Below are 24613 nucleotides of genomic sequence, written 5' to 3'. Positions count from 1 at the left end.
ATACCGAATATGAAACAAGTAGTACGATCACGTATGTAATAATCCGAAAACCATGTTTTTACGTGACGAGTGGTAGGATCACGGATGTTACGATTCCATAAATAAAAATAAATGTAGGGCGCGATAACCTCCGAAGAGATTTTAGGCCGAGCTTCTCTTCCAATTTGCGTCGTGCTCCTCTTGATTTTTTCCCACAAATTGGCGGAACGGGTCCTACTGGTTTTATGCCGACTTCGAACGGCATCTGCAAAGCAGATGAGTTTTCACTGAGAGCTTTTCATGGCAGAAAAACACTCAGAGTGCTTGCCAAACACTGCCGAGGGGCGCCCCGCTTAGAAAAAATGTCTACTAATTTTAAAAACTTGTTGCTTTGCTCGGGGAGTGAACCCATGATCTTCGGTGTGGATGGCGGAGCACGCTACCATCACACCACGGTGGTTACGATTCCATATCTGGCTGATAAATCGTTCAGAATATCGCAATTGTAAGTGTGTCACAAGACGGTATACAGATACGAAGATTGCCGCATGCTGTTAATAGAATGTGTACTAAAATTAAAAGATTTTTATTAAACGGTTTTATTTAGCTTGACTTGACAGGGTGGACGGCCGGCACGAATTTTGCAATTGAAATTTAAGTAACATCCCGATAAGCTACAAGCTTGAAACTTGGAATATAGAATTATATATATATATAGTAGAATTCTACAAGAATAGAAAGCGACCTAAGAAAAAAATCGCTGCTAGGTGGCGCAAGGATCGAGATATTCAAAAGATCGTATTTGTGGGCCGATTTTGCTCATATTTGGAACACAGAAAGCGACCTATGAAAAAAATCGCCGCTAGGTGGCGCAAGGTTCGAGAAATTCAGAAAAATCGTATTTGTGGTCCGATTTGGCTCATATTTGAAACACATAATGCATACAAGAATAGAAAGCGACCTATGAAAAAAAATCGCCGCTAGGTGGCGCAAGGATCGCGATATTCAAAAAAAATCGTATTTGTGGTCCGATTTGGTCCATATTTGGAACCCATAATACATACATGAATAGAAAGCGACCTATGATGTCCGATTTGGGTCATATTTGGAACAAATATTACATACAGTCTGGGAGAAGTGACATCATAATACTTTGAAGTTTGAGGAGGGACAAGCATACGTGGTGCTGAGTCGAGTAAAGTCTTTGGAAGGATTATGTATTGAGGACTTAGATTGTAACAAATTGTCAGTAAAGAGTCGTTGTGATAATGAGTCACTAAATGAACTAAATAGAATGAGATATAATGGGGAATTAAAGACTAACAACTTACTAGTACCTAGGACCTACCTAATTATTTTCTAGCTTTTAGTATTATTACTTCATGTAGATTGTTTTCAATAAAACCGTTTAACTTAAAATTTTTTTTACATACATTTACAGATATGCAAATTTGACAGTTCGTTCATCCGATTTAACTTCATTACTGGGGTCCATGGTGGATCAATTGTCAATTTTAATTAATGGCTGCCAGTGTAATTGTGATCATGTAAGTTTTCTATTAACGATAATTTCGTTACTTTTCGCTTTTGTACTAATATACATATACATATATATTCATCTTACAGACAGAAGAAAGTTACTCGAAAACGTTAAAAGAACTTTTGGAAAACAAAGACTTTTTCGTCATCATCGTTATCGACGCTTTGGATGAAATTGTTAAGGAAGAAAACTTGAATTGGTTACCGTTACAACTTAATAGTGCAACTAAAATAATACTCACTATAACGGAAACCGATAATAAAGACGAAACGCCAATATTACAAAATCTCATCGAACTGGGTATACCAAATAAATGTTTTATAAAAATGAAACAATTTACCGAACGACAATGGAATGATATACTCAGTTCAGGTGGTAGTGAATTTTATGCGTCCAATGGTGCACTTAAATTACCCGAAGAATGGAAGATATTGCATGGTAAAACTCCGTTACATGCGAAATCATTATGGTGGCTAGCTTGGCTGTCGCATATATCCGTTACTATAACTGATATATCAGAGGTTTTCGATAAAATGCTACAAATTTTGGAAACGAAATTGCAAACGGAACACGTTGAACTAATGTTGCTGGTATTGGCGATATCACAGTGGGGTATACGTGAAAGTGATTGCTTGGGTATATTCCAAAAACAAACACAATTAGAAGCGCAGGTCGCTTTTAAGATATGGTCAAAATTTTGCTGGTTAATGGGACCGATGTTGTTGTTTTTAAAAAACGTTCGTATAGCCGATAAATCATTTCGAAATGCTGTTTTAAAGAGGTATACACATAAAAGGTGGCTGGTACACAAATCGATACGTGACTACTTCGATCGACAGCAGAGTATACTGCCAAGTGCACAAGGAAATGGACATATAACAAAGTGAGCATTTTAACTTGTATTTATAGGTCTACTTTTAAGCATATAAATAAAGGGAACGGCGTTTTAATCGCCACTGCTTCGCATGCGGATTTATTTGCGCTACATTTCAGCATACATCAATCGCGTGATAACTAGAAAGACCATTTTCCTCACAGCAGTCCAACAATCTATTTGTCTGTACATTAGAGGAACTGAATTCCTTATGGGATACCCGCCTCAAAAGCTTTGTGTTGACAGAGTCTTTCGCTGATAAAATGAAGAGAATGAAACATTACATGTTCTAGGTTTTTGAATTCTTTGGGACAGTGTGGACAGAAAGGATCCTCCTCTATCCTATGCTCACGTAAATACTCCTTGAAAACGCCGTGCCTTCAGTATCTGCGTGAGCTGGTAGTTTAGTTCGCCGTGTTTTCGCTTGTACTATTCGTTTATATTCCGAACTGACGTGAAGATACAGCGCCCTTTGCTGGATTCTCCCCATCGTTCTTGCCACCTTGCTATTTTTCGTGATTTTCCGCGATAAAACAAGAACAGCGTATTCGTACAGTCGTCCGATAAATACTTGCTATTCATATAGCAGTAATTCGGTAGGCTGCTAATATATCTTTTTGGTGTGTAATTTATGATTCGTGTCACACTGTCAATTTGTTATCGGCATGTTATAGAAAAGTTATCGATTTCGTTATCAAAAATGTATCGATTTGTTAACGAAAAGCTGCCGATTTCTTATCGGAGTATTACCAATTTGTTATCGGTATGTTATCGATTTTTTAACGACGACTCAGGCTTGTTACGAAACAGATACTTATAAAACTACCTATAAACATGAAATCGATGACACATGCGTAACCCTTTGATAACAAGTGGATAAGAAGACGATAATAAGATTGAACACTCCACGATAATAATTCACTATCAATAATAAACCGAAAATAAAACAATAACTTGTCGGTATCGGTTGTTACTGACGAAGCTCTTCTCAAAAAGCCCGAGACTATTTGTTTCTGGTAAATTTACTTCTGTTGGAGTAGAAAATTAAAATACGGCCTTTTGTTCAATCACTCCTCAGTTTTCAGACGTACCTCCACCTATATGATTACACATCGAACTTTACGAGTACGTGGTACTGATGTCTTTTTTTGTCAAGGAGAGTAGCGCGGAACACTTTCCAAAATTGTATACAACTGGATCTGTAGAAAACATACATATTGTAGCGAATTTAGGGAAATTCCGCTTATTCCATACCTTCTGCTAACGTTCCAATCGCCAAACTGTTGAATAAATAACTCCAATATTCAATAATGCAAAATGGTCTTTATTAGACTACTTGGAGGTACGTCACAATAACACTTATACTTCACAACCAATAGCGTGTTTAAATCAAACTGATTCTGACTACTCAGCTTGCACTGCTTTTATACTCTCCGCTGCTTCATTCGCATGCCACTACTAAGCTCTAGTAATTTCTCGAACTTCATGCTTGGGTACCATCCATATATGTACATGTATATTTGTAGTTGTATCCATATGCGTGTGTTTATGTGAGTACTACTTCTGCTGATGATGACATGCGTTTGTGAGTAGTATCTCTCTGCTGTCATGCAAGAGTGGCAGCTTTCTTTATTGTTGTTGTGCCTTTATTTACTTAGTATCAGATTAGTGATGTGAGTATCACTTAGTGATGGTAATATTCGTCACAATATATATATAAGCAAATACATATTATATATCGCTATAGGCTATTGGTGTGTACTATTTTTTAAGTTCGAATAAATTGTAGACTCTTATGAAATTTAATCCAAATTCTATTCAATAGTTTTGGAGTTTATCCTCAACATATCGTCGAAGTTCTGGCAAAAATCACTCGTCCAAAATGGTTTAATGACTTGCCGTTCATAAAATGGTTCGTAAGCGACTTGATGGCTAAATCCTAAATATGCAACCAGCTATACAAGCTGAAATGGGCTTAATGAAGTTTGCCTGTCAAAATTGTTAATTTTTGAGAGTGTTTGCTGTCATTAACTCAAAAATGCCAAAATGGAGTTAGTGACTTTTGCTCGAGCGCCGACGATATGTAAAAGGTAAGGTTTGTTCTAACTTTTGAATTCCTTCACATTTACAGTTACAACTACCAAAAGTACTTAAAACTGCCTTATCATCATTTTTGTGCCATAATTGAAGATAATGCAAAGCCAGATAAAGTTGAAATGCTCTTCAACTGTTTCTATTTTACCGATTTACAATGGATTGCCGATAAAGTACATTCAAATGGTCCAGCATATTTAATGCATGATATATTAGTTTCGGAAACATTATCACTTATACAAGCACAATCTTGGATTCATATAAGTTTTTTAAGAGATTTTTTAAAAAACTATATGCGTGAACTCTATTATGATGGTCATCAATTTTTCACTTTAATTAAATATTATCTGAAATCACGCATAAGAGATGATCCCACTCTTAAGGATGATGAAAAGATATGTTCATGGCTGGAATATACCAATGAAATAGAAATGCCATTTATGGAGATATTAAACAGTAATTTAGGCTCTGATGACGGTATATCGGCTAATAGTTATGATGTGTTGGTCAATTTGCCACAAAAAGGTTATTATGTGGCATCGATAAGTACCGAATGTGAGGAAATATGCATTTGGGATGTGCAAAGTTGTACGCGCGTACGGCAGTTATTGGGCATACCGCAGCCAACTGCAATGTGTCCATTTGGTAGTTATGAAGCGGCTGTGCTATGTCGACGAGAAATCAGAGTGATCAATCTGAATGAAGGCAAGTACAAGGTAAGTACTATTATTGCCATATTTCCTAATTCCTTTATTGAATTATGTTCCTATCTTCAAGGCTCTATCAAGCCGTTAAACTACTTAAAAATCTATCGCAATATTTCGAAATCCCGATACTTGCGCCTATGGCGGAACCAAACTTGTGACAGCCGAAAATCAGCTGATTGCTACTTTTTAAATATGATTTGACACTTTAACCTCCGTCGCAGTACGATTTTGACATTAGTCCATCCTAAGTTTGCTTAAACCCTAGTCAAATTTAAACTCCAGTTAAACTACTGGGCAGTTTTTCAGTCACAGTTTAAGGCCGCCCTTGGGGAATGCTTTTTTGTGCGGTAACATTGGTTTTTTTATTATCTAGATAATTTGTAGATACGGCAACAGCTGGATTTTGTTTACCCAATAAACATGGAAAAAAATTCTCCAGCGAAATTATATATATAGTTCCGGAAGTGATATCCAACATCATTATTTAGTTATTCTTAAATCATATAGTTCTTGAGTTGATCTCCAACGTCACTAATATTTTCCAATTAATATCCCAAGTTGCTATCCTACATTGGATATCGAGTTGAGTTGAATAAAATCTCCAAGGTGGTGCCACCAAAGCAAATAGCTATTTATTGTGAGAAAAACACCTAATTGGTAGCAGTAATTAGGCGCAAGTAATCAAAAATAAATTATATGATTGTAGCGTGCTTCGCCTACCACACCAAAGATCCTGGGTTTATGCCCCGGGCAAAGCAACATCAAAATTTTAGAAACAAGGTTTTTCAATTAGAACCCACTTTTTTTAAGCGGGGTTGCCCATCGGAAGTGTTTCGCAAGCACTCCGTTTGTATTTCTGCCATGAAAAAAACTAATCTGCCTCGCAGATGCCGTTCGGAGTCGGCAACTAAAATTTGTTCGACTTAAGTAATAGCATTTTTTGCTTTATAAAAAACTACCTCTTTTACTGAGTACGCTATGATTCTCGAGTTGAGCCATTGTTTCGAAACAACTCTTGAAATTTTAGAAGTATGCCTAGTTATCAACATGAGCTCTAATGGTACTCAAGCCCAAATGCTTGTTGGGTATATTCGACGCCATTTCGAAGGAACGGAAATCACCGATAGGTTAACTAGATTTAACCCAGTCAGATCGACCACTTAAGCTAAGCTTAAATTTCAGTTAAAGTAGACTGAAAACCTGCAGAATAAGTTTAAGCGTAGTTTAACTGACGAACTGAATTGAACTTGTACTGAAAAATCGGGTCTTATTATAAGATATTAATATATGTAGATAACGTCACCATAGCAGTTACTAAAAATTAATAACATTTCACGAGTTTTTTACTAAATTGAAATTTATATTATTGCTTTCGGACGCGTTCCCGATATAATTTTTCAAGCCGTTTTCTTAGGATAACATTTGAATAGAAATTAATTTAGCTAAATTTCTTAAATGTGTTGCTGAATACCTTACAAGGTACTCGAGTATTTCGTACTCCATGCTTTTTACCGAGTATGGAGTAATGTATCGATACTTTACCTCGATACTTTCCCAAGTGCCGATGGTCTACAGGCTTAAGTTGTACATTCCCTTAACACGATAACTTGGGCAAAACCTGAGATTTCTTCACCAAATGACCGAGCTTATCTGAACTCAAGTTATCGTCGACGGTGCGGTAAAAGCTGATAACTGCACTTTTCACTGAAAACATGTAAGGGAAAAGTGGGTGTTTAACGGTCAGAATCACTAAAAATTACTAGAGAAAAAAGAGTGAAGAACTCACTTCGATCGAGTATACTCCATTCATTTTACTGAGTATGAGTACTAGCATCGATGTGTTCATCCGAGTATTTTAAATGAGTATCGGTATCAATACTTTTTATAAAAGTTTTATGACTAGCGACAGCCATAATATTATGATGATACGTTTGGCAGTTACCTACTCATGATATTTCCGACTTCTTTGGCGCGGTGAATTTGTGCGACCGACAAACAAATATTTTTTACTCCCAACCGTGGTTTTGGTTGCGTTATTAAAACAGCATATCATATCTGCATTCTTGGTGTTAAAAAAAGGAATATCAGGGCCCTGACCTTGAACGAAAGTACTCGAACAAATTTTTGTACTGTGAAGAGCAAATTCACCGATATCTCTTTATTTTCAGATAACTTTGAAAGGCGTTATGAATCAAAAAATGCCATATTTTGGGCTACACGACCAAAACCACGTTGTATGTTTATCACGCAATCGCATGTATGTCCATCTAATGAATTTGGAGTCTGGCGATTGTGTTATGACATTTAAAGCTGGTGAAGATCGATTTCTTAACTCGCTGCTCGTTTCCGGTGATGGACGGTATGGAAACTAAATTTTAGATATAAACTTAATATTTATGACAATTTTTTTCTCTTATTTCACAGTATTCTCGTTTGTGGCGACGAAACTCAGAAGCCATTTCCCCTTTTAGTCTGGCATTTGTCACAGAAGAAGCTATTATACGATTTGCGTATTCCACATCATGATTTCATCACCTCGCTATCGGCCATTACCTATGAGGGTTCATACGTTTGTGTTGTGGCCAAAGAATTGAATGAGCCGACGCCTAATTTTATCGTTGTTTATGATTTACAAAGCGGTACATTATTTAAAAAATGGAAGCCAGCTTGCAATACCGTATCATTGGCGATATCCCAAACGAATGCTTGCGTCATAGCCGGCTTAGAAGATGCGAAAATATTGATTTGGGACTTGATAACAGGAAATTGTAGATCAACTTTAATTGGACATAATGCGCCTGTGACATTTTTAAAATTGGATCCATTAGGAAAAGTTTTGATGTCACGAGATAAGGATGGTCGTGATAACTCCATACGCGTTTGGGAACTGAGTACAGGTAATGAAGCTTGCTTTTTCAACTTACCTTACACAAAAAAGATTCACAAGGTTTCTAGGCATCGTTTTGCATGTAGGTAGATAAATTGGTGGCAGCCTAAGTCACCCAAACAGCTGTTAAGAAGCGAATTTATTCTTCAAACAATACAATTTGTTTAAACAAGTAAGGGAGGCTAAGTTCCGGTGTAACCGAACATTACATACTGAGCTGAGAGCTTTGGATACAAAATTAGTGAAAATCGCCATGTAGGAAAATGAACCTAGGGTGAATCTAAAATGTGTTTGTACGATATGGGTATCAACTTAAAGGTGTTAATGAGTAGTTTAAAACGGAGTGGGCCTTATAGCGTTTTCTTTTCTGAAATAAATTGTTGCCTAAGTAAATGGTAAAGCCTTAATAGTGTTACTCCTACCCCAGAAAATTGTCAACATTTATAGTACATACAAAGAACATTTCATCTCACCATATTCACTCATATCACAAATCACACAAGAAGATTGCGCATTGCGCATTTAAACATTAGATCATATCTTTTTTATGGGCAATTCCATGGCGGAACGATACAAGGTGGCAGCATGGGACAGCTGATTATAAACTTTTTTACTTCATTTGATACATCAACTTCCGGCGCAGTATGATTTTGACATTTGTCCATCGAATTTACAAAAACAAAGTACATTGAATTTTTATTTATGTTTGTAGGTATGTCACCATGCTGCCACCTTGTATCGTTCCGCCATGGGCAATTCTTATACTAGGTTCAAACACACACCAAATTGGCAATTTATACTATTTGGGCAATTTATTACGCAATTTGTCATATAATAAATTGTAATAATAAATTGCCAATTTAAAAAAAATTGCGTAATAAATTGTTTCAAACTGCAAATGCAACAATGCAAAGTGTGTTTATTGAGTATATTTAAACGTCAATTACGCATGGCTGAACTATATGGTTGGCTCATCTCATCAGCTGATTTTATGTCCTTCATTTCACTGGAGTAGAGATTGTCAAAGGAAGATGGCAAACTCAAAATGAAACCAAAACATTGAACACGTTTTCTTACAACACACAAAAATTTCAAAGTTTTATGTTTTCATTCCATTTCATTCGCCCTATACCAACACGCACATTTTGACAGTATGAACAAAGGTATGTTCTTGCTGTAGAGATGAGCCAACCAGCTATCAAATTACTATTGTGTAAGCTAAATCGAGTTGTATGAACAGCACTCAATTCAAATCGAAATTTCCTCAATTTATTTTTCTGTTTGAACATAGTATTACGTCATTTTCCTTTAGCTCTTGTTTTTTCTCTCTTTCTTTCATTCGTTCAAACAGTCAAATGTGACGTAGATGCGCAGAACGAAGCAATTTTGCGCAATCTGGTAGGTGATCTGTGCCATTGTTTACTATATAGTTTGGCAGCTTAATTCGAGGTTATGTTGCGAATAGAGTGGAAGGCACTCGCAGGCCGTGAAAATAGGCACTCGAATTGATTGGAATGAAGAACAGTAGGAAGACCAGAGTTGCATTGGATCAATCATTGTATCAATATTAAAGATAAATTTGGAAAATATAATTAAATACTTGAGTATAAGCAAACATTTTCTTTCAATTACTGCAATTAAGGTGTCCAAGATGCTATATATTCCAAAATTATAACATTTTATGTCTGTTTAAAAATTTAACTTCAATTTCCCTAAGATTCCCGTAATATGGCCATTAGTGATGTTTGTGTGTGTGTACAAATTTTGAGCGATCAGCTGTTAGTTGCGCTACTTGGTAAAGTTTACAATGATCTGTGCACTCATATTTGCCGTCATCCGGTGGCAAAATCTTGAGCCAGATAAATCCAGATAGAAGTCTGGTTCAATTTGTGAGCCAGATAATTTATTAATTACTTCATTTTAGGTTGGCAACGCGGCCTTTAATAAACCTACTTTTTCAAAAATAGATGTCGCTGCTTAGCCTTTCGCCGTATGAGTTAAATGAAAAACAGCGGGGACACCTGCCTATCACATTTCACATGTGCGAAAATTTCACGACATCTGCTTTTCAAGTCCCTCAATGATCCAGAGCATTCCCGTGAGAACTGAGCGTGAGCCGGAGCTGTAAAACTCACTGGAAGACGGCAATTAACAGAGTATATGTGGAACTCAAGAGCGAATTGAGAGTTTCACAGAGTTGCACTGCTACACCGCCATTTTATACAGGGTAATACTGTTTTCACACAGAAACTTAATGATCTCATTTCACCTGCTAATTAAATCGTAAATTTTTTGCTTTCACACAGAAGTAACTGCTCGATTAGTATGAAGGATGAGACAGACAATCATGGCGGAACGATACAAGGTGGGAGCATGGTGACATACCTACAAACAAAAAAAGTTCCACGTACTTGTAAATTCGATGGACAAATGTCAAAATCGTACTGCGCCGGTAGTTGATGTATCAAATCAAATAAAAAAGGTGATAATCAGCTGTTCGATGCGGCCACCTTGTATCGTTCCGCCATGCAGACAATGACATTTGCTTTGAAAACTAAGAAGCGGAAACGGAAGCGGAACGCTGCCAACAGAGTTGCATTGTGCTTTTGACTTCATTAGGCATTCGATTAGCTACTAATGAAATAATAATAGATTCGAATTTTGTAGGGAAGATTGAGCTCAATAAGCGTCTTAATGTAGAAAACTGCCTTTATTATTCAATATTAATGATCTCATTTCACCTTCTAATGAAATCATAAATTTTTTGCTTTCACACAGAAGTAACTGCTCGATTAGTATGAAGGATGAAATGTCAAGCGAATAAAATGACAATGCTATATGACAGACAATCATGGCGGAACGATACAAGGTGGCAGCATGGTCACATACCTACAAACAAAAAAAATTCCATGTACTTGTAAATTCGATGGACAAATGTCAAAATCGTACTGCGCCGGTAGTTGATGTATCAAATCAAATAAAAAAGGTTATAATCAGCTGTTCGATGCGGCCACCTTGTATCGTTCCGCCATGCAGACAATGACATTTACTTTGACAAATGACATTTTTAAGCACTGAACACACCAAAAACTAAGAAGCGGAACGCTGCCAACAGAGTTGCATTGTGCTTTTGACTTCATTAGGCATTCGATTAGCTACTAATGAAATAATTATAGATTCGAATTTTGTAGGGTTGATTGAGCTCAATAAGCGTCTTAATGTAGAAAACTGCCTTTATTATTCAATAAGCCGTCTGTGTGAAAACAGTATAACGCTTTTGCGTTGCAAGCAGGCAACAATTTTCACAAAAGAACGAAATACCCCGTAAAGGCGTTGCCAATTTTTTAGAATAGAACAACAACCCTTACGCGGCGTACAAAAAGCGTAAACTATAGCCAGAAAAGAAAACGCTATTAGTTCTATATGTGGACGCCTTTTAGAGATATCGCCATAAAGGTGGACCAGGGGTGACTCTCTAATGTGTTTGTACGATATGGGTATCAAATGAAAGGTGGTAATGAGTATTTTAAAAGGAAGTGCGCCTTAGTTCTATATGTGGACGCCTTTTCGAGATATCGCCATAAAGGTGGACCAGGGGTGACTCTAGAATGTGTTTGTACGATATGGGTATCAAATTAAAGGTATTAATGAGGGTTTCAAAAGGGAGTGGCCCCTCGTCGTATATGTGAAGACGTTTTCGAGATGTCGACCAAAATGTGGACCACGGTGACCCAGGACATCATCTGTCGGCTACCGCTAATTTATTTATATATGCAATGCCACGAACAGTATTCCTGCCATGATTCCAATGGCTTTTGATTTCGCCTTGCAGAACTTTTTCATTTTGTTCTACTTAATATGGTACGCGTCACACCCATTTTACAAAGTTTTTTCTAAAGTTATGTATAGTTTGCGTCAAAAACCAATCCAATCACCAGGTTTCATCCCTCTTTTCATATTTGGTATAGAATTATGGTATTTTTTTCATTTTTCGAAATTTTCGATATCGAATAAGTGGGCGTAGTCATAGTCGGATTTCACCCAATTTTAATACCAAGATAAAGTGAGTTGAGATAAGTACGTAAACTAAGTTTAGTAAAGATATATCGATTTTTGTTCAAGTTATCGTGTTAACGGCCGAGCGGAAGGACAGACGGTCGACTGTGTATAAAAACTGGGCGTGGCTTCAACCGATTTCGCCCATTTTCACAGAAAACAATTACCGGCATAGAATCTATGCCCCTACCAAATTTCACAAGGATTGGTAAATTTTTGTTCGACTTGTGGTATTAAAAGTATTCTAGACAAATTAAATGAAAAAGGGCGGAGCCATGACCATTTTGAAATTTTCTTTTATTTTTGTCTTTTGTTGCACCATATCATCACTGGAGTTGAATTTTGACATAATTTACTTATATACTGTAAAGATATTAAATTTTTTGCTAAAATTTGACTTAAAAAAATTTTTTTTTAAAGTGGGCGTGTTCGTCATCCGATTTTGCTAATTTTTATTTGGCACACATACAGTAATAGGGGTAACGTTCCTGCCCAAATTTCATCATGATATCTTTAACGACTGCCAAATTTTCATTTCATTTCATTTATTTATTACGACTCGAAGAGCCTAGCTTATACAATTGAAAAAAAATAAAAATTATTGCATTAATTAACAATAGGTACATCAGTTTAAATAGATATATGTATATATATATATAAACGAGGAAATATATATAAATTAGGAATACGTATCACAAACCAGCTCAGATCTTAGTATTTATTTTATCCTCATAGATTTGACGTAAGTGTATTACCTTTTTTTAAACAAGTTATTATCACTATTTTTTATGTATTCAGGTAGTTCATTGAAGCATTTTAACCCTTTGTAAAAAAGACTATTCTGTTCAGATTCTGTTTTATAATTAGGTAATTTGAAATCATTTCTTTGTCTTGTATTTCTTCCATGGACATCATAATTAACTCTAATATTTATTATTAAGTATTCAGGTAAATTTCCGGTGTTTATGTTGTATATAAACTTCATCGTAAAGAAAAATATTTGTTGCTTCACGCTCATCCAATTTAAACTAAGTAGCATATCTTTTATTGGGGTATCATAACGTTTGTTTAAGATGAATCGCATAGCTTTATTCTGCATTTTTTGAAATTTATCGATTTGCGAATCTTTCATAACAAATAAAATTGTAGAGCAATATAAAAAGTAAGGTTCAACAACGGATCGATATACTTTAGTTTTATAGTAATTACTTAGGTTTTTGCAGGTTCTTTGCATAAACCATATTTTAGTTGCTATTTTGTTTGTTATATAAGCGACATGGGCGTTGAATTTTAATTTACAATCTATTACGATACCAAGGTATTTAATAGAATCTACGTTTTCAATTTCTGAATTATTTATTTTGAGAGTACCAATATCGGAAACATTCTTTCTAGTTATTAACATGTATTTAGTTTTTTCGATATTAAGTTTAAGTTTGTTAGCGCACAACCAAATATAAAGGGCATTTAAGTCACTTTGTAATTTATTTCTTAAATCATTTTCATTTCTACCACTTATCCAAATTAGTGCATCGTCAGCAAACAATTTTATTGAACTATATTTCAAAATTGAATTAATATCATTAATGTAAATGTTGAATAAAATTGGAGCGAGGACAGAGCCTTGTGGAAGCCCTACCCTAACATCCAATTCATCTGACAACGATGAGCCAATGATTGTTCTTTGTTTACGGTTGCTTAAAAAACTTTTAAACCAGTCTAGTTCTAAACCTTGAATGCCTATGTCTGATAATTTTTCCACTAGTATTTTTATATCTATGGTTTCAAAAGCTCTTTTAAGATCAACAAAAACTGCTAAAATCGACATTTTATTACTAAGATCATCTTTCCATTCAGCTAAAACCATATTTAATGCTGTTTCACAGGAATGATTTTTTCTAAAGCCTGATTGTTGATGTATAGGTATCTTATTTTTTTCTAAGTACTGAACCAATTGGTTCTTTACCACCAGTTCTAAAATTTTTTCATCGCTGGGCAATGAATTTATGGGCCGTAACTCCTCTGCTTTAATAGTATTTTTAACTTTCTCTATGGGAACAATTGTTGAAGTTTTCCACATACTAGGCACTATGCCACTACTTAAACTTTCATTTACTATTTGAGAATAGAAGAAGCCTAAATAGGGGGTTGCATCTTTCACCACACCATCTGATAACAATTTTTTTTCCACCTCTCACAGCTTTGAACTTACTGACAAGTTCAGCGATGTCATCTGATCCAACTTTGATAAATTTAAAAACGCAGTTTCTTTGATTAGTTATATATACTTCTCTATCAAATACCTCTATATTATTACAAATATCAGTAATACTATCAACAAAATATTTATTTAAGTTGACAGCAATTTCTGATTCGCCATTGTATATTTGACCGACCGTTTATTACAATCTTCTTTATTGATGTATCTTCTTTTCCCATACTTATGGCCTGTTTTAGATATTTCCACATCATTTTGCTATCATGACAATTTTTATTTATATTATATTCCATATACTTTTTTAATTTTTACCAACTGTTTGTATTTATTTTTTATATACCGGTATTCGTCCCAGTTTCCTGAGATTTGAGCCAGTTTGAAAAGTTCAAATTTGAATTTGTTCATATTGGCTAGCTCGTTGTCATACCATTTATTATGTATTTTTAAATGCACTACTTTTTCTCTGGTAAGATTTTGCATGATATTTAAAATGCTATTATTAATCAGCAAAACCTTACTCTCTAAATCAATATGATCAAAATTACTGAAATCCCACAGACGCAGTTGGTTAAGAAGTGATTCATTATTATAATACTCCCATGAGGTTATTTTTCTAATACTTCTCATTTTTAATTGTGGACTACTTTTAATTTTAAATTGGATTGTTTCATGATCAGTTATTTGATGTTCATCTAACCTTTCGCAAACAATATCATTATTATCCGAAAATAGTAAATCGATTTTTGTTCTAGATATATCCGTTATACGAGTATCGAAATCAATTTTTTGACACATAGAGTATGATTTAAACAGATCAATTAGTTGTGTACTATATGTGGATGTATTGTTTCCGGAATTTTCACAAGTAATACCTAAGACATTACGTAAATAGTTTATAAAATCTGAATCGCTTGTGCTGGGTGAGTGATAAATCACACCTACTTGAATTTTTGGGTTAAAGTGCTTCAATTGGATAAAAATATACCACAAGTTTTTATCGATTTCTTTATTATGTTTAACGCAGTATTCAACTGAATCATGTACATAAACAAGAACGCCACCAGTATGCCTACTATGGGAGTCACAACGTACTAATTTGTAGGATTCTATTTTCAACTCTTGATTTGTTACGACATTTGTGGTACATGTTTCAGCGCAAAATACTATCGCTGGATTTTTAATCTCGATCAGTCTTTCTAATTCATTTTTATTACTTACAATACTATTTATATTAAGATAAAGACAAATTAGATTATTTAATTGCTACTTTCTAGTTTTGGATTTGCTTTGAATATATCTTTTATATGCTGGGCATTCCTTACTAAACGCAGCATGGTGTACATCAGTCTCTATCAATTTTTTCTGGACTAGCTCACAACAGTTTACACAATTATATACATTTGATACACAATCTCTGAAATCGTGATTGCCTCCACATCTACTACATGCTTTTTTATTGATACATTCAACCGCCTTGTGATTAAATCCCAAACATTTAAAGCATCTAAATACTCTTTCATAATCAGTAATTATGCAAGAGTCCCATTCTACATTAATTCTCTTTTGTTTAATAATATTTTCGTATGTTTCTATATCTGTTTCAACAAGAGCATTGAAGCATTCTTCTCTTCGACTGAAACTTTCAAAAACCTTTACAACTTTGAATCATTGTAAACTTTACCAAGTAGCGCAACTAACAGCTGATCGCTCCAAATTTGCACACACAGACAAACATCACTAATGGCCATATTACGGAAATCTTAAGGAAATTCAAGTTAAATTTTTAAACAGACATAAAATGTTATAATTTTGGAATATATAGCATCTAGGACACCTTATACTAGGTTCAAACACACACCAAATTGGCAATTTATACTATTTGGGCAATTTATTACGCAATTTGTCATATAATAAATTGTAATAATAATTGCCAATTTAAAAAAAATTGCGTAATAAATTGTTTCAAACTGCAAATGCAACATTGTAAAGTGTGTTTATTGAGTATATTTTAACGTCAGTTACGCATGGCTGAACTATGTGGTTGGCTCATCTCATCAGCTGATTTTATGTCTTTCTTTTCACTGGAGTAGGGATTATCAAAAGAAGATGGCAAACTCAAAATGAAACCAAAACATTGAACACATTTTCTTACAACACACAAAAATTTCAAAGTTTTATGTTTTCATTCCATTTCATTCGCCTAATAATGTGCGTGTTCATTTTGACAGTCTGAACAAAGGTATGTTCTTGCTGTAGAGATGAGCCAACCAGCTATCAAATTACTATTGTGTAAGCTAAATCGAGTTGTATGAACAGCACTCAATTCAAATCGAAATTTCCTCAATTTATTTTTCTGTTTGAACATAGTATTAGTTGCAGTAATTGAAATAAAATGTTTGCTTATACTCAAGTATTCAATTATTTCTTCTAAATATTATCTTTAATATTGATGCAATGATTGATCCAATGCAACTCTGGTCTTACTACTGTTCTTCATTCCACTCCATTCGAGTGCCTATTTTCACGGCCTGCGAGTGCCTTCCACTCTATTCGCAACATAACCTCGAATTAAGCTACCAAACTATATAGTAAACAATGCTTTGAATTGTTTACCCTCACATATGCTATTTTGTTTTGTAATACATTCTATCAATCGCTCACTGCTAAGCCTCTCAGTTAAACCTATAACTTTAAATATTTTTTTAATCTCTCTCTTGTCTTTTGTTTTTTCCATATCGTATTCATTCCCAATTTGTTCCGCTATCTTTTTCTGCAATAGTTCGCATGATTCCTTATTCTTGCATTGCACTACTATCCCACCGTTGTTGATCTCTTTTACTGCTGTGACATGACATTCAGTTGGTTCGATGACTGTTTTAAGCGCTACTTTGGTGTGTTTATTTTTCTTTGCTTTGTCTTTCGGTTTAATAACAATCCTATTTTCACTTTGTGAGGCTGCTTGTGCATATGTAATTTTTTTGTTTACATTTGTGTTGTTGTTTAGGCTGGTACCCGCCAAAACTTCATTTAATTTTTCGCTATTATTTTCTATTGTTTGTGATAACTCAGACAGAATATCTTTTCTCATTTGATTAATTTTAATTTCTACATTATGTTCAAGCAGTGAATTGAAATCAGTCATCAGACTAACTTTCAGCTGCTGTATTTTGTGACATAATGCTTCTTCAATTATATCCTTCATTTCTGTCTTTCCTAGTCTCTTTTGATCACAACTTTGTATCAAATGTTTTATTTCAATAAATTTGGTATTAGTATCACATACCGAGCATTGATTGCAAAACCACTTTAAATTAGCATTTTCAGTCAATAGTTTAATTTCTGTTATTTTCATGTTGCTGCATTTTATGCAGAAAAAAAATCCACATCCACCCGAACATGAAATCGCATCGTCTATTTGCACTAGTTTTACCAAGCATTCTTTGCATTCAGACGGCGGCATTTTGCCTAATCCGCCACCAATTTTTCATAAAAATTTGTTGACAAAGTCACTGTTTTCACAAATTCCAATTTGGATTTTATATTTTTTGCTCATCAGCGAGTTTATTTAACAATACAGATTAAAAATTAAAAGCCCAATTGCGCAAGAAAATAAAAAATGACACGGATCAAATAAAAACACGTCCGCCTTCATTCACTTCTTCTCTCAAATTACAGCTTGCAAAACTTTTAAATTACCTTCTTTTAAAAGTGGGCGGTGCCACGCCTATTGTCCAAAATTTTACTTATTTTCTATTATTAGTCATAAGGTTAACCCAGCTACCAAGCTTCATCGCTATCGACGGATAGGTAATGAATTATCGCACTTTATCGGTTTTTCGAAATTTTCGATATCGAAAAAAGGGCGTGGCTATAGTCCGATTTCGTTCATTTTAAATAGCGATCTGCAGCGTGCTAGGGGTCTTAGAATATACACAGGTATGCCTGTCGTAAGATTCGACTAAACTTCCATATTGATTTAAATGGTGTTGTAAGGCAACCGATTCAAGCAGTTGCCAGCGCAATTTATAGCTTCACGTACACGTAGCGAATCCTGTTTCTTTACTACTACAACAACAACAACCACAAGTGTTTAAACGTATTTTACTTACTTGTGGCCTAGAAGCACAAAAAATGACAAAGTAGATAGAAGGAGCATTCCATGCAAAATCGTAAACTTTCGCCGATTTTCGAATCACTCTCACTACCACAGTCATACACAAATATTTCAAGAGCAGGTTTCCATTTTTAGTTAGACATGTACCCCACAATATTAATGGAATAAACAGTTGATATCATCAGCCTGAAAACCCGCGCCGTAAATTCTGCTTACTTCAAAAGATGGGCTTGATGGTGTATGAGGACAAAACAAAGTACGTGCTGTCATCGAGCTAAAGCTCAGCGCAGTTGCGCCTTGGCAGCCATAATTAAGCATTAACACAAACAACAACATCAGCTCTGAAATTCAGCGAAAAATTACTTACTAATAAATGCTACTTTGGGACTAGGTACGCAATTAAAAAGTGATATCCTCTCTCAGCAAACGAAAGTTATGTTCTACAATTCACTTATCGTACCGGTTCTGCCATATGGTGCAGAAGCATGGACTATGAGAACATCCGATGAAGCAGCTCTGGAAGTGTTCTAGAGAAAAGTTCATCGAAAGATTTACGGACCTCTACGCGTTGGGAACGGCGAGTACCGAAGAAGATTTAATGGTGAGCTGTACGAGCTTTACACAGACATCAACAAGGTCCAGCGAATTAAAACGCAGCGACTACGCGGATCCCGCCTATGGTAGCAAGGGAAGGGTGCGGCCCCCACTCCACTGAAGGAACAGGTGGCCTTTGTGAATTAAGCTAACGATATTCTCCTTTGCTTTTGTAAACTCTTTCAATATTAGCAAAGAAAATTACACATTTACTGATTCTCGCGATTCTTACATACTTCATTTGCTCGCGAGATTAAATATGAGTTCGTTTGCCTGGGGCCTGCTGTGTTTCTCAACTCAACAACATCAAACACCCTGCAAAAATTGTTGGATTACGTGTTCCATATTCTTCATGTTGGAGTACTCTAACAATACTCCGTTGCAATGCGTTTGCGGACCACCATCAGCCGATCATTGCTCGTTTTTTAACGACAGTGATCACGACACGATGACGATCGAACAGAGTTGCCAAAAGTAAAATATTGCATACAAATAACTAATAATAAAATTTTTCTTTGGCAACTCTGATAAAATGCAACAGCACACTGGTTTTATGTATACATATTATATTAGTTTCTTTATTCACGTATGCGTATTATATTAGTTTCTTTATTCACGCAAATGCTAAATAACATAAGAATATTCGTAGTATAAAATATAAAAATTGTATTGCCCATCTTCATTTACTTTCATTTTAAATTAAATTCACTTCGATAATTCTTTCCGACACAATTCCTCTTTAGCACTTTGGCATATGATCCTCTGTGGGTGCTCCATGGAGTACTACAGTGAAAGTACTTTGGAAACGGCGGCCACCGTGGTCTAATGGTAGCGTGCTCCGCCTACCACACCGTATGCCCTGGGTTCCCACCCCGGGCAAAGCAACATCAAAATTTTAGAAATAAGGTTTTTCAATTAGAAGAAAATTTTTCTAAGCGGGGTTGCCCCTCGGCAGTGTTTGGCAAGCGCTCCGGGTGTATTTCTGCCATGAAAAGCTCTCAGTGAAAACTCATCTGCCTTGCAGATGCCGTTCGGAGTCGGCCTAAAACATGTAGGTCCCGTCCGGCCAATTTGTAGGGAAAAGCAAGAGGACCACGGCGCAAATTGGAAGATAAGCTCGGCCTTAGATCTCTTCGGAGGTTATCGCGCCTTAGATTTATTTATTTTTTTTTTATAAGGAATGCTTTGAAGAAAAATTTACGAAATCTGTTAAGGACCACGCCCACTTTTATATAAAAGATTTTTAAAAGGGTCGTGGACGAATAAAATAAGCTATATCTTTGCAAAAAATGGCTTTATATCAATGGTGTTTCATTTCCCAAGTGGATTTGTAACAATAAATAGGAAAGACTTCAAATTTAAAAAAATGGGCGTGGTACCGCTCCTTTTATGACTAAGCAATTTTCAATGTTTCGAAACCCATAACTCGAAGAAAAATGTACACATCGTAACAAAATTGGGTACACATATTTTCCTTATAGCAGAAAATATTTCTAGTAAAAATGGACGGGATCGCTTAAAGATCACGGCAACTTAGATATAAAACAAGTTTAAAAGGGTCGTAGACTAGTATAATAAGCTATAACTTAGCAAAAAATAGTTTTGAATCAATGATATTTCACTTATCAAGTTTTATTGTAAGAGGAAATGGGGAGACATTTTTTTTTTTAAACGGGCGGTGCCACGTGTTATGTAGAAAAGTAATTTATCTGAAATGAAATGTACAATTGATTCTCACGCTGAGTATATAATGTTCGGTTACACCCTAACTTAGACACCTTTACTTGTTTCAAGTTAATATTTTTGCGCTATATTGAACTTTTTTGAAATTTTTATTTAATAGCATATCTGTAATACTCCTATATTGCTACAAAAAGCTACCCTTCAAAAAACGCGAGTACTCCATAAATAGGGTAAGGAATACTCCTTTAGGAGTATAGGAGTGTTCCAAAACTAATCTGTATTCATACAAAAAATGTGCTCCAATTAACATTGCGATGTCCTAGGAGAGGAGTAGGTGATCCCACTCTCGCTTTCTTTGTGAGTATTCCATAGAGTACATACGTGAGAGTACTTTCCAAAGTACTTTCACTGTATTACTCCATGGAGCACCCACAGAGGATCATATGCCAAAGTACTAAAGAGGAATTGTGTCGGAAAGAATTATCGGAGTGAATTTAATTTAAAATGAAAGTAAATGAAGAGGGGCAATAAAACTTTTATATTTTGTACTACGAATATTCTTATGTTATTTAGCATTTACGTGAATAAAGAAACTAATATTTCTCTATACTATAGTATGTATACATAAAACCAATGCGCGGTTGCATTTTATCACAGTTGGCATAGTAAAAATTTATTATCAGTTATTTGTATGCAATATTTTACATTTCGCAACTCTGTTCGATCGTCATCGTGTCGTGATCACGGTCGTACAAAAAACGAGCAATGATCGGCTGATCGTGGTCCGCAAACGTATTGCAAAGGAGTATTGTTAGAGTACTCCAACATGAAGAAAATGGAACACGTAATCCAACAATTTTTGCAGCGTATGTACCTTCCCAAACATCAGAGTGCCGATATATTGCTGTTTACACGTTTTTGTTTTTGTATTCAATAATCGTATGTACCTAAATTTAAATTTTGTCTTGTCACACTTATGATGCTAAAATCACAAAAATTGTATAGGCTGTCTTGTTTAGATTTAGAATTCAAAACACAGTGCGAGCATTGTCTATTAGCAATATACGATTACGAGCCGGACCCGTGCGTATCTTGCGCAACCAATATAAAATTCTCTTATCAAATATCAACATAAATCAACTGTTCTATCAACCAATTAAAACTTACAGCTCGTGCTGCCATCTGGCTTATGGTAGCAACTGGCGGTAATGCAGTGCAAATATTCACAATAGTGCCATAGTACAAATAGATTTCTTTGTGTGCTCACAATCGTTTATTTTTAACAAATTATTTTGATAAAATATAGCTAAACAAAAGCACTACGACCAAAAGTGCGCAAAGCTCGCTATTAGCCCGAATCTCCATTTTTACAACCAAAACTTTATTTATAGATTTGGATTCCAAATAAGAGCGAAAAAGGGACCCGTACATAAAAAGAGCAATTAGAAATAATCAGACCAATTCTAAATATTCTCGCAGAATTTTGCTATCGCGGATTTTTTTATTCCCGCGGAAAAATTCCTCCAATTCTATTCTCCTAGAGAGAATAATAATTGGGGAATAGGAAATTCGAATTTTCGAAGTCAGCTGTTTTGCCAATTGAAATTTTGTTGCGCATTTCTATTTTTGTTTAAGGAATTGAAAAGTTTAATTATTGCTGCGAGTTTGTTTAAAATTTAGAAATAAAATATAAACAATACACAATATTGCATTTCATATGGAATTGACTAAAATTAGTAATGAATTGGTGCCGCAGCAACATCGACAAAGGAGCATAAGAAGCAGACGGCGGGAATCCGTTGGGAGTTGTCTTCTTCCATTCAGCAAAGCAATTTTCTGGCGGACAAGTCGATTTGAATTCGTCTTTCGTCATATGCCAAAATCTATTTAAGCCTTCTTAAAAAATCCTTGCACAATTTCTGGATGGCTGCATCAAATATACCAAGAGCTCTTCCGTTGCTTATGATATACTTTTCGACTTAAAATGTACACATTTTAGCACAAATTTGTACAAAAGAGTGTTCTTTCTTAAAAGAACCATTTTCCTTTAATTTAACAAGTGAAAAAACTCCTAAGAAATGGCAGAGAAATCTCCCTCTCACTCACATTCATAATACCTACTTTTCTCCCGTAACCGGTTTCCGCTTTTTCGAACATTGTTCAGAATAGGAGGAAAGGGAGAAGTAAAAAAACTCCTAAGGAATTTTTATTTACAATACGAGGAATGGGAGAAAGGAAACTCGCACGGAATTTTCGTTTAGAATTGGGCTGAATATTATATATGATGATTTTAGCGCTGTCGAACTTTTTTGAAATTTTCATTTAATAGCCTGCACCATATATGTAATACTCCTATATTGCTAATAGAAAATGCTCGCAATGTGTTTTGAATTCGAAATCAAAACAAGACAGCCTATAAAATTTTTGTGGTTGTAGCAGCATAAGTGTGACAAGAAAAAATATAAATTTAGGTACATTCGATTATTGAATACAAAAACAAAAACGTTTAAACAACAATATATCGGCACTCTGATGTTTGGGAATGTACTAGCCAATGTTTACTATATAGTTTGGCAGCTTAAGTAGAGGTTATGTTGCGAATAGAGTGGAAGGCAGTGGACTATGCAGTCGAATGTGAAGGAATGGTGTTCGGAGATTTTACAAAGTTAAAAAAAAAACGATAAAAGCTTTAATATAAATAAAACTATTGTTTTAATAACAACAAAAACGCCATATATATTCTGTATACATAAATTTGTAAGGATTATCTCACTTTAAAATTTGATTTAAATAATCTAAAGTTTTGTTTTGAAACTGAGTCGAGAACTGTGCGTGTGAATGTGCGAATTTTCACCGATCAGCTGTTAGTTGCGCTACTTGGTAAAATTTACAATGGCACTAGCCTTTTGTAGCAATACAGGAGTATTACATATATAGCCTGCACAGCTGCTTGAGAAGACCTACTATCAATACATACATATATAATCGTTTTTTCCTCAGAATTATAGTTTGGTTGTAAAGTGTTCAACTAGCCATTTATATATTTAGGCTGGGTGCGAGTTCGCCTAAATTTTAGGTACCTAAACTAATATTCCACTGGAACTTTCCAGCACTGCAATAATTTAGGAAAAAGCTGTCAAAACTGTGCGAGTTGATTTGAAAACCTAAATTGTTTATTTCTGCTAAGAAAATAATAGCACAACGGGAATTTTGGTATTTTTGATGCGTTTTCACGCTTAAAAAGAACAGAGGTCAATTAGGGTCCGCGGTAAGTACCTATCCCAAGATAGCAGTTCAAGAAAATGCAGTGGCTCCGTTTTATAAGGCTTTTTTCGGACATAGTGGAGCACGTGCACAATGACCTATTCCACAATCTCGCATTCAATACTGTGATGTTGGTACGCTTCCAATAACTTCTTTAGGCCAATTAGTGCACTTGGATGCCAAATAAGTTCAGATTGCGGTCCATATTTGAGAACGATCCAATTCTTGTGTCGCCAACATCAGCTTGAACAAAATTGAGCTCACCATCACGTACAATCGATCGGGCCTTAATCGCAGCAGGGAGCCATCGCTCTATGATCTATGATTTACTTAAATTGAATGGACAAGAGCCATTTATTTGAATATACGATATTGAAAAATCAATATTTTTGTTTTTGAAATTTAACATTTGAATATAGGTTGAAAAGTATGCTCATAAAATTCTAAATTTTTATTTTACACTGCCTTACCGACAGTTTCCAGTGATTTACGTTTTTTCTCTATTTAGGTAGAAATTTAGGTCAACTCGCACCCAGTCTTAATTATTACTTGACTGAATGTATAATGCCAATTTCAGACAGAAACATAATGGAATAAAAACGA

At 35.1% G+C, this 24613-nt stretch overlaps 1 protein-coding gene across 9 annotated transcripts in view; it reads left to right on the top strand.

Moving 5' to 3' along the window:
• Positions 1–24613, top strand: part of LOC137239232 (uncharacterized) — a 145841-nt gene that overhangs the window by 120483 nt on the left and 745 nt on the right. For all 9 annotated transcript variants that reach the window (XM_067764277.1, XM_067764279.1, XM_067764278.1 and 6 more), the window contains 5 exons: positions 1421–1526; positions 1606–2402; positions 4525–5203; positions 7363–7553; positions 7619–8091. In XM_067764277.1, coding sequence (XP_067620378.1) covers positions 1421–1526; positions 1606–2402; positions 4525–5203; positions 7363–7553; positions 7619–8091 — 2246 coding nt within the window. The remainder of the gene's footprint in view (positions 1–1420; positions 1527–1605; positions 2403–4524; positions 5204–7362; positions 7554–7618; positions 8092–24613) is intronic.

The sequence above is a fragment of the Eurosta solidaginis genome, chromosome 2 (genome assembly GCF_040869045.1).
Source record: "Eurosta solidaginis isolate ZX-2024a chromosome 2, ASM4086904v1, whole genome shotgun sequence".
NCBI classification, from domain to species: domain Eukaryota; kingdom Metazoa; phylum Arthropoda; class Insecta; order Diptera; family Tephritidae; genus Eurosta; species Eurosta solidaginis.
The sequence above is the reverse complement of the archived record's forward strand: the minus strand, read 5'-3'. Positions and strand labels throughout refer to the sequence as shown.